General features: G+C 39.7%; 1 protein-coding gene across 1 annotated transcript; it reads right to left on the bottom strand.

Moving 5' to 3' along the window:
- Positions 1 to 8,615: 8,615 nt before the first annotated feature.
- LOC110700208 lies at positions 8,616 to 11,081 on the bottom strand. Its single transcript, XM_021877716.1, has 5 exons — positions 11,031 to 11,081; positions 9,600 to 9,975; positions 9,322 to 9,501; positions 9,084 to 9,202; positions 8,616 to 8,984 (listed from the first exon to the last, which is right to left on the bottom strand). The coding sequence occupies exons 1-5, from the start codon at positions 11,079 to 11,081 to the stop codon at positions 8,616 to 8,618; spliced, it is 1,095 nt and encodes a 364-aa protein (XP_021733408.1).
- Positions 11,082 to 12,163: the final 1,082 nt, after the last annotated feature.

Below are 12,163 nucleotides of genomic sequence, written 5' to 3' on the forward strand. Positions count from 1 at the left end.
CAGCTAGCCAGAATTTGGAACGTAGACAACTTGAAAAAGTACTACTTCTAAGACTTGTACAATTTTTGTAAATTAAATTATATCAATAAAGATTGTAGTTTGCTTTCAATTATTTTGTTTACTTGAATGCATCCTCCTAATAGGGAGGGCCGCCCGTGCAATGTACAGACGACCTTATGTGTTACTTAGCAGCTATGTGTTGTTCCTTTTAGGACAACCTAATGAGGCCTATGGTCGGATGATCTGAATAAGGCCTATGGCCGAATGATCTTAATGAATTAAAAAATACGTTTGTTCCAACATGAGAAGGCATCCGGGGACACCCATTTAGGTGAATTCGTCGCAAAGAGCATTTCCCATCTGGGTGGCACATTGCTCTATAAACTTAAAAACAAACGGCCCTACCGGCTGTCTAAAAAGACAAGCTCGCAACTGTTTGAATTGATCAAATGAGACTAAGTAAACAAAACTGTCGACTGTTTTAATACAAGCGGAACCCCAGTTACTATCTTGGTTAGATACCGCCTGCTATTGCTCGAGGGCAACACAGTCGGCTAAATTTGAGGATATAAGCTAAACATACGAAGCAACTGCATGCGACCTTTGGTCGTTTGCTTCTTCAATACACTCAAACTCAAGCGAAAATGATTGATTAACCCAAAGGGCTAACTCACAATCAGTTGATTTGAGGAACCTAAATGGTACGAACAAAACCGCCTGTTTTATCAACACCAGTCGGTATTCGACCACTATTCCTACTTAACGAAACCAAGAACAATTAAAAGCTACCGCCTGTAATATAACAAGCAGTCGCTATCTTGGTTAATTATACCATTTGACGCCTGCTATTATTCAGGAACAATACAAATGGCCAATTTAGAATCAACAAATAAGCTAAGTATAAAAACTTAGCAGCTAAGTGTGTTCTTTTTAAAACTACAACGAGGCCGAGAGCCGGATAAGACATACCCGCCTGTGCAATGGCCAACCGTTCGTATGGTTTGAGGCAATCACCATAGTGATTGATTGACTTGGAAATCAGTCACACTCCCTAAGTATCAATAGTTTCCAAGTCAATCAATTTACCTTTGAAAACCAGGCGCACAGCCGCCTAGGGGAAAAAACACTCGGTATAATAAAAAAAGCGAGTTACATTCTTAGCAAAATTCATGAATTGCAAAAATTTAAAACAAGTGTAAGTTGGAGAAACCGGCTAATTGGCTGGATGATTCATAAACATAGTCGGCCTTATGGCCGACAAAAAGAGTTAACCGGTACAATCGACAAAAATTGTTAATAATCTCGACCCCTTGGTCGGTAAAGTTACATTGAAGCATGCGACACGTAGGCCGAAGAAAAAGTACATGGTCATTCGGTCGCAGAAAAAACTACCTAAAGGCTTAAGCTTCAGGAGGAGGCTTCTCAGTATCAGGAGCCGCATCCTTCTCTTCCCCTGTCGGCTCCTTCTCCTTTTCAGCATCCTGCTCCTCCTCCTGGTCCGACCCCCTGGATGCGGAATCAGACTCCTCCTCCTCTTCCTCTTGCTCTTCCTCTTGAGCTTACTTCATGGTTTTATCATTGTACTCCTGAGAGGAGGCGACGAACTGATTCTTCCAGCTCTCGTAGCCAGAATCCGGGAAGAGAGCCTCCTAGGTCATCTTCATGATGGCATCGCAGTCGTCCATCATCTGTTTGACCAGGAACCCCTTCTCCTCCTTAGCCCTGGAAGTATACTTCTTGGCCAGTTAGACTTCCTGGTTGGCCAGCCTTGCCTTGAGCTTGTCAACCTGAGTGCGGAGGCCGGCTGCCTCTTGGTCCGCCTCTTTGAAGGGCTCGAGCTTAGCCTTGAGGTCCTTGACCTGCTTCTCCAGCTTAGAGACCCGCCGCTTTGCAGCGTCCAAATCAGCCTTGACCTGTAGGTTGGCGGTCGCCTGTGAATATAGTATGTCAGTCGTCAATATTTCATTTTGAGCAATCTGAAACATGGTCGTATCCAGAGAAGAGGCGGAGCGAGCATTCACAACTTTTACCTCCTTGGTCTTCTCATTGATGGGCTTGCGAAGACTGTGCACTCGCACCATAGACTGCATTCCACAAATGAGAACATTAGTAACAGGCGGCTCTAAGAGTTGTGTAAAAAAAAAAGGAAGTAAAAAATTACAAGGATACCTCAGCTAGAAGAGCAAGGATGGCGTCCAGGTTGAGGGTGCCGACTCCCCTTACCGACAACCTGTCCTCAAGGGAGACAACTCTAAGCATGGTCTTGGTCAGCTGTTAAAGATCTGGCCTCTGAGAGGCATCTGCACAATCAACACTCTGTAATTATTTGGAATAAATTCGACCAATAGACCGACTGCTTTCAGAGGTACTGGTTGATTGCTGTTGGAATTTGACCCTACACGGGTAAGGCAAAGGATTAAAGTTTTTGATACCTTCAGTCGCCACCTCCTTCTCCTTCTGGGGCCGGCTGACCTTAGGGACGGCTGGAGACTTGGGAGGATGGCTCTTCCTTAGCCTACTGGCCACATGCTTTTGGGTTTACCAGGAGTTGTCACGTCGCTAGCCGTCTGTTTCCGAATCTTCAGATCTGGCTATGAGGAAGGAGAGGGTTTGGCTGAGTCGCCCTGTAACAAAAACCACAAAGAGTAAGAAGCAGGCTGCAAAAAATAAAATTAAGACTTAGACAAATTGAAAAGAAGTTCACCTTGGGCGTTTGCGACGCAGGCGGGCTGTTCAGCTGACCGCTTGCCCAAGAGGGAGCGGTAGTAGGCGGCAGGTTTCCTTGATGCTGAGAGCTTCTCCATTGCTTTGTCTACATAAGAAAATTCATATGGTTAAGTAAGAAGTATGAAAAAACAAACAAGTCTTACTAAACATGTAACATTCGGTGATCTACCTCTCGGCCTCTCTACACTAAGGCCACAGGCGGCCAAATAGTTCCCATCGAACAGCTAGTCATATTTGGGAATGTATCCTAGGGGAACGAACTCTCTCGCCCCAGTCTTTGCATTTGCTTGGATGACCACCTTGAAGAGGCCCTTATCCAGGATCTCCTCCCTGGCTTTCTTGGGAACAGGCGGCAGTTCTAATGCGTCTGTTAGAAAAGGTGGGTTCAGGTTCCACCTGTTATACTTCTTGTTCTTCACTTTGTCAGGGTAGGAGACAATGTAGAACTTATTTCTCCAGTCCTTCCATTTGTTCTCCTTCCCAATAGTCATTATGTAGCCCTTGTGGCTAGACAAAGTGTACCAGCCGGACCCGCTTGTTTTTGGGGTTCGGCTAAGGTAATGCATGTGAGCAATGCCTCGAAGCTGGGATATACTTCCAGCATTTCACAGCCGGCAACATAACCAAGGATGTTAAACCAAGAATTAGGGGCAAGTTGCCAGACACCCAGTTGGTATCCGTCCAAGATTCGCTCCACGGCCGGATGGAGGGGAAATCTAAGGCCAGCCTGAATAGCCGCCTCATAGCAACCAAAGCATTCGTCCCCGTAGCTGGACCCCTTTGGCCAGACTACGGTGTCCTTAGCATCTGGCACGCATAAGATGAAACCATGTCCTATGACATGGTCAGCCCTGAAACTTCCCACTTTTTCAGCCATAGTCTTCCGCCTGCCTGCGGGAACATGACAGTAATAGGCGGCATACGACCCTTGGCGGCTAGCAGCCGACTCAGCCCAATATTCACCTTTTTCCACAGAAAGGGATTCTCTCGCTGTTTCCAGTTGAGAGTGCAATTCCTCCGAGGCATAAGATGGCCTTCCAGAGGTACTCGTCTCAGATTCACTTTCAGAGCAGTCGGACCTATCGTCCGTCTGAGGGGCCTGTTCAATAGAGCCTGAGACTTCACTTTGCACTTCCTCCCCTGATTCTTCTAATATTGAATCATTTGGGGTGCTTGGGGTGCCAGGCGGCACATTAGACAGTTCACTAACAGGCGCCCTAAAGGAGGAGTCGTCCGAGTTCACCACCCTGGTTGTTTGTTTGATTCTGGCCATGGTGTCCTGCACATAAACATAGATAGTCGGACTTGGGGAAGTTCGCAAAGTGTGGTACAGCAAAGGGCAGTCGGCACTCCTAGTTCAAGATTCAGCCGTCCCCGGTGACCGGCTGATCACTAACCTAGGTCGTGCCCTGTGCTTTTGGGATACCATTTTCAAAAAGAAAAAGAAACAAATAAAAAGTACGAGAGAAAAACAGGTGGTTACCTTTAGTCTGTAAAGTCGAAGGCGCTTGAAAGAGTCTTGGGCGACTGTAAGAGCAGGCGGCAGTTATTTTTCTCGGAAAATGACAAGTTCTTAAGTCAAAAAAGCCGTCTAAAAATCTTTGGAATGTCTTAAAAATGATTGGGACATGCCCCTTTTATAAAGGATTAATTTCAAGGGTCACCTTGAAAAAAAAAAACGGTAAAAGCCGCTGGCCAATCAGCATGTGACACTTGTCACAGGCGCAAAGTGGCAAGCCACATCACCCCTGTGAGGGGAAAATGATTAGGGCATTTCATCCCGCCACGTGGACCAATGAAACCCTGCCACGTGTCATCCATGTGAACCAACCAGAGTCCGCCACGTGTCATTCAGTGAAGAGTCCAAAGTGGACCAATCAGAGCACGACATGTGGCAGACGGATTGCCAACCAGGAAAGGTGGCCTTTAATGGCCCAAAATCCGAGGAAGCCTAGTCCATCCTAGGTTTCCGTAACCTAGGACTGGGCACACACTTCGAGACCCTATGAAAGGGAGATGTTTTCCCCTCGGAAACACAAATTTAGAAATATACACAAAAAACTGAGCAATCATTAATTGTAGATACTCTCTTGGAATCCGAGAGACACTTTACTCTTCCGCACTTTACATCTTCCGAACACGTTCTAACTTGATCGTCGGAAGCGAAACTCCACCCAACCGAAGTCTCCGTTGTTTTGCAGGTACAGGCGCCCAGAGACCAGTCTTGGAATTGTAACTCTCCCATAGGACACTTAAAAAACCCTGAAACAGAGGCTATAGAAAGAGCTCTAAATTGTGTTGGGCTTGGGTTTGAAGATGAACAAGTGGAGAAAAATGAGCAAGTTGCGAAAATCGAGCCCGTAGTGAAAGTCCCATCTGATCGAGTGGCATTTGCTCAATCAAGCAAAAATACGAAGAAATTCAAGGAAAAAGTGAAATCTCGAGCAGCGAGTAGCAAGAAACCACCTGTTCGTACCTTGGAGGCGGGCCCGGTCTTAAGCCTGCCCGGACGGGCGCGAGAGCGCGACAACAAAACTAGGCAACTTCAAAATGCCATAACTTTTGCGTTTCTTAACGAAATTTCGCGTGTGACTTATCGTTGGAAAGCTCTTCAAGTCTACTTTCCAATGCAATTATAATAACTGCATAATCATTTGTATAAAAAAAGTTATGATCAAAATAGTGAACTTGACTCGTTTTTGCCTCTTTTCCTACTAACACTTTGTTTCTTTTTTGCTCAAAATTGTACCAAATTGATGCATTGCGATAATTGGGATGGTGGTGGCTACGATTTTGATGATGAGGGGTAGTCTCTTGGATTACTAGCTTCCCTTTAAGCCAATGAGGACATTGTCTGATTTAGTTTGGGGGGGATTTCTTGTATATATAGGTACTCTTTCTTTCCCTTTTCTTTTTATTTTCTTTGGTGTGCTTAGTTTAGTTTGTTTTCTTTCTTAGGTTATATCTAATGCTTTCACACAAAAAAAACAAAAATACGATCCAATGAATGATAAATCATGCTTCCCTGTGCTCTATACATGAAAATTGTTTTGATTCTTGGTATATGATGATTAGTATTGTGGATAGGTTAGCCATGATTTGATGTTTGATTGCTTGGATGCCCTAACATGAGTCAATTTTGTCTAACTATTTGTGGATTTGGTGCTTGGCTAGTTGATTTGGTTAGGAATTGTGTGTTAGTTCCTGGTATGTCAATGAAGTTGAGTATTGGTTTTTAACTTTGAGTAATGTTTGTATGATTCATTATTATGCACATTCAGGAGGACGAAGGCATTGTTCTCTTAGGTAGCCTTCAAATGATATTAGATACATTTGTTCCCTTCTTGTTATCCATGTTGTTGCCTTGACTTTTTATTGCTTATTAGCCACATTACAAATCTGATTTTGCCCCATTGGTTACTAGTCCCAAGCTTGGCTTGGGGGAACTATTAGTGAGTGAGGTAAGGGAGTTTGTAATGTGCTTATCATTTACACAATTTGGGTGGTTGAGAAGTTGTGTTGTTCTTTATTGTAATTTGTTTTTGATGATTTTGAAAGTTGAATTTTCTTGAGAAAAAAATAAAGCATGATGATATGAAAAAAAAGAAGTTCAAGAAAAAAAAGAGCAAAGAGAAAGAAAATAATTGTTTAACGTTCAAATGTTCTTAGTGAAGATTGTTCAAAAGAGAAAAATTAAGTTTCATGAGAAAGAAAAAAAATCAAGTGTTAAATAATTCAAAAGTTTGTTTGATTCGCTCAAGTTCTTAATTATTAAATTTTTATGAGCGAGATTGTAAGTGTTAGGAAATTTTGATGTAATTGGATGTTTAGTGATTTTTTTTGAAGTTGAGATGAGTTGTGTTGGAGATGATAGGTCATTATTTATTTTTGACCTTGGTTTTATTAGGATTTGGCTCCCTAAAGCATGGCTTTACTCTCACATTTTCCCAAATATTTCCTACCCCTTTTTTCTAAGCCTTACATTATAAGCTTTGGAGACCTTCCGACCTTTGTGCATAGAGTTGTATGGACGTGAAAGTAGTTGTTTATCAATGCAAAGAATGATTTGATATATTTCAAGTCGACTACTAGGTTGAGTGCTTGTTTTCTTAAACACACGAGTGTTGTGAGTTTGGGAGAGCATTGTTCACATTAAAGGGGTTGGATGGAGAGCGATCGGATACATCTTATATCCGCCACATAAAGAGTGAAGAGTGTGTGAGCACTAGTCTTGAAATCCATATACACTTGTGGTTTTCTCTACTTGACAATTGTTAGGGAGGATGAGTAGTTGGATGGATTTGATAGGTTGACTTTGATGCATATCTGTTGGATTTGCCTTGAATTGGTTATGCTTGGTTTTAATTGATTTTTGGGGTGAAGTATGTTTTATTTGTTCATTGATGAGCTCTTTGCTTTGGGACAAGCAAAGGTTTGGCATGGGGGAGTTTGATATGTTCATTTTATATAGTGATTTACCCCCATCCCTTGGTCATATTTAGGAGTATTTTTGGTTCTTTGGAGCCACTTTTGTTACTAATTTGCGTTTTCTAGTGTTTTCGTAGATTTGGTATTGTTTTATAGGAAATTGCGGATTTGGAGCATTTTCCCGGACTTATTGGAGCCGCTAGAAGCATCAGAGCAGGAGCCCATTCATATGACCATTTTCCGTAGCCCAAGACCGGTTAGAGTTATCAAATTGGTGATTAAGGGCTCGGCAAAGAAGAAGAGTTCGAGGCAATGGACCGTGTTTCAAGGCCCCAAAGAGGAAATCCGAATTGGGCCAAGTTTATGGCCCAATCGAAGATCCATGGTTTCCCGAAGAGCTCGCCTGACTGGGTAGGCCCTCGCCCTGAGGTGCGCTAGGCCAGGCGGGGTTGAAGGAAGAAAAGCACTCCTCGCCCTAAGGCGCGCCCGACCGGGCGCGAGCGAAGAAGTCTCCAGCAAAAAGAGGCGCCTGACCGGGCGATTCTTTGCCCGACTGGGCACGTGTTTCTAAGAGGTGTTTCGACGATTTTAATTTGGAATTTTGAGCTTAAGTATAAATACGCTTTTCTAAGCGAGATTTGGAGGACGTCTTTTATTAATTAAATAATTTTCAGATTTTAGTTTTAAGCTTTTGGTATATAGTCTTGTTTTTTTATCTCTCTACATTTTTAGTTTATGCAATTCATTATTTCCATTTAATTTTGGTCACAATTTCTTCCCCTTTTTATTTTCAGTAATTAATTGCTTTGATTAATTATGTCTTGTTTATTTACTTTGCTTAGTTTAGATTTAAATATGTGTGAGTAGTTTTATTTTTAGGGTTATGGGGATCCATAAATAATATGAAGGGGTAATTTACTATTGTTGATTGTCAATGCTTTAGTTGATTTCCTATTGTTTGATTTAATGCTATGCAATTAGATTAAACCTGGTTTAATTGTATGAGTTATGTAATATTGATTCGAGATTCGGAATGGGAATTGATGTTTAGGTTTAGTTTCAATAGGCAGGTTAATTTATAAATGGTGAAGTCAAGATTCGAGAGATGCGATTTAATACCGGTAGATTAATTATGTGATTGTAATACGTAGAGAACGCCCTATATGATTTGATTAATTGATGCATTGATAGTTGATTGTTATGTTTTACCCTAGAATATTATTTATTGGTGAACCTATACCCTAGTCTTTGATTTATAAATTTCCTCTCTTATTCAATTTGTTTTAGTTTAATTATTCTCCTTTGTTCAATTCCTATAAAAATAATTTGGCTACTTAATAATCTAGATTATATTAATTATTTAGGAATAGAAAGACTTGTTTCCCTGTGGATTCGACCCTACTTCCCTATCTATCTTAGTTAGTGGTTTTAGGTATTACTTTTGATTAGGTGATACGATTTTAGCCTGTCAAAATTTCCTTCAAAACCAATACATGGGGACTCATTCCCCCAGGGCACAACTTATTAATAAATTCTGTAGGATAAACCGTACACATGTCATCCAGTACACAATCAAAGCTCTTGTACACAACAGGATCACCTGGGAAATGGTCAATTAGAAATGTATTTATGGAATCTACATCGTCTTTCATTGGAGTAAGAATGGCACACTCGGTGAATATTTCGGTGCTAAAAGAACCCGTCCCAATCTCAAGGAAAGTGACTGCTATGAGCTCCTTTACAAGATCACTGTCGATAGCAAGGGACCTTACAATATTTGGCGGCAACTGAACATAACCAAATTCTGTTTGCTGCAACTCCCCATTTCCCTAGGACAACAAAGAAGAAGAATAATGAGGATCTTCTCTAGCCCTGATATTTTCAGTGAGCTGAAACTTTTTAAGTTTAAACCATAAGTATGAGGTTACAATGCTTGTCTCAACTGCCTCACGTTGTGTTTTTCGTGGCACAATTGGCAACACCTGCTTAAAATCTCCTCCAAAAACTACAATCTTCCCACCAAACAAGAGCGTGTTCTCACACAAATCTTGAAGCAACAAATCTAAGATTCAATATTTTCCTTTTTTTCCATCGAAGCTTCGTCCTAGATAATTAATGTTGTTTCCCTAAGCAATGCAGCTAAGCTTCCTTTCTTTGGAACAACACATGCTAGCGAGGCTTCAGAGTCAATTGGAATCTTAAACCTCGAATGAGCAGTACGACCAGATGGGATGTTTGCTGCCGCTATTCCTGATGTAGCAGTAGGCAACACAATCTTTTTCATTAGTCGAATTTTAGCATATAGAGCGTTGTATAGAAATGTTTTCCCTGTACCACCTGGGCCATCTATAAAGAAAGCACCAGGCTTGTTTTCAATGACATGCTACATAACAACATCAAATGCACTCTTTGAGCTGAATATAATTGCCTTCGGCAATCAATACATTCTTGGGGAATAGGTGCATCTAAAGCATCAATAATATCCTTCGTGCGCCTAAATTCATCATTAGATTCAACATTCAAGGAATTTAATCCAAAGTCTAAAAGCGACTTACCTAGTGCTTCTAGATGCTTTTCAATTGAACTTGCAGTGAACACTCGAACCTTTACTTTATTGTCAGGAAATTTGTGGCTAAAATCTTCTGACAGAGATGAGTAGAACTTAGACCATAAAGAAGGAGGATCACTGGGTTGACCAAAAACAAGAAGAGTTGCAAAAAGACGGCGCAGTGCATCTGTCATCTGCACTTCACATGCTTCAGTCAAGCATAGATTTGGCGGATCATCTTCCTCTAGCAAGCCTAAATTTAGAGTTGCTTCCTGGAAAGTCGTACACAAATGACCATTCACATTTCTTAGTGCCTCAAATGATGTAGGACTTCTGATGTTAAGAAGCAATAAGCGTAGGTAAAATCACTCTCCCTCAGCTAGTTCTAATAAATTAAGTGATTTTATATTATCAAATAAGTTAAGTACAATAATCCAAACATTTCTTGGGTAAGAAACTATTTCTAATAATAATGACTAGGATTGTGGCGCACGCAATGCGTGCGCAATACCGGAAATTCAAATTAAAAGTTATTACTCCGTCCGTTTAATAATGTTCTGTGCAAAATGGTTTTTTGACACTATTTACACGTAGAGAGAATCTTTGATATAATTATCAATATATAAGAATAAATATAGTCATGTATGTGGGGTCTTGTTTTATTCATTTTAATGAGTACATTATTAATATTCCATCGCTATAGTTTTTACAAACATGCAATTCTAGATATTAATGATATAAAATGTGCTTTAGGTTGCGTAATGAATAGTAAATGCACAGAATATTAGAGCAACTCCAATGGTTGGGGGAAAGGGACTAGCTTGCAAATATTAAAAATCTTAAGTTATTAGCTATACCATTGTTCCACATCTTGTTGATTAGCTTTGTCAAGAAAAATTAGCTTTGTAGAGCTAATTAGCTTGGTAAATATTTATTAGATAAATATTATTATTAAAAAAAAATTAATTTACAACTAGCTTAACCATTGGAGCAACAAATAGCTAGAATTGTTATAGCTGAAGAAGATGATGTGGCATGATAAGCTATTTAAAGAATTAGACAACTATTGTAGTTGCTCTTATGGAACGGAGGAAATATAAATTTTTAAATAAAAAGATAAAAAAATATTTAAATGTAGGGTTAGTTGAAATTTGGTAGTTGAGTTAAATTTATTGTTACATAAAAATGGACCAAATGGAATTTATTTTCCTTGTTTGGAGCTGGTATATTCCTTTAAAAAATGAAAAAAGATAGTTATATAGAATTAATATTATTATTAAGTGGGAATGGGTATTTTGATCCACTGAAATTTGATAACCAAACATACCCCTTCTCTTTGTATTCCACAAGTACTCCATATACTACTTTCGTTTTTCATTGTTATATGTTTATCATAAATCAAACAAGGTGCAACCTAGCTCTAAAGCCATAATTAACTTGAAATGACTTGTTACTAATTCTATAATGAAATGCACAAGCAGTCTAACAATCTAGCTAGCTTCATTCACTTTCAGTAAAAAGAACCAGAATAGATTGTGGTCTTGTGGACATACATTTGTGAATATTTTCTTGTCAATTATACATGGAGAACACAAAGAGTAAGTATACTACTTATAGTTACTATATACGACTCAAAAACTAAAATTGAGAATCCTTTGCACACATGAATGAAAATTAAATTGGCCTTATGCATTAGCATAATAACATCATTTACACCTGCACATAAACTCACCATTAAACATCAATGTCTGTAGATAATGAAATCTTATGCTACCACCAGTTTAAGTGTGTAATTACTCGCCTTCTTAATTAAAAATGTCATGCATTTAGCTTCATTCCTCCATGCCTGTATTTAAGGATCATGCTGTCATATTTAATATCTTCTGTTGTCCCTTCCAACAGGACTTCATATCTGATCTGCTGTTCATGTTTAAACACCCAATTTCACCGCGACACCAGCACGAGCATCATTGCCAGATTGTTGAGCCCTTCATGTCTTAAGGAACTTATTTTATAGTAATGTGCATAAGAGTATTATACATTGTTGCTAGAATATTTTATAGTAATGTACAACACGCCCTTCGATCATGATACAGAATTGGTAGCGGAATACTTTATTCACAATTAAGTACCCCTACATGATTTTCACTGGAATTGACTAAGCACATTAGCTGGTATGTTCGTTAGGTGTTCAAAGACAAAGCAAAAACATTTGAAAACGGAGTTACAATTAAGATTAAGCCAACACCGTTGAGCATACATAACATCGTATTCTATTGAATAATTTATCGGTGTATTCATGTGCAGTATGATAAGGATCAATTACAATAATCTTCTTAAAAATCAATTTAATTAGTTGGCAAGTTATTGAAAAGGAGACATTATGAAACATAGCTGACTGTTTTCCTTTATAAATAATGAGACAATGCTGCTTGTCAACTAAGATGAGATTCCTTCTGT

Source organism: Chenopodium quinoa, unplaced genomic scaffold (assembly GCF_001683475.1).
Source record: "Chenopodium quinoa cultivar QQ74 unplaced genomic scaffold, ASM168347v1, whole genome shotgun sequence".
Classification (NCBI taxonomy): Eukaryota; Viridiplantae; Streptophyta; class Magnoliopsida; order Caryophyllales; family Amaranthaceae; genus Chenopodium; species Chenopodium quinoa.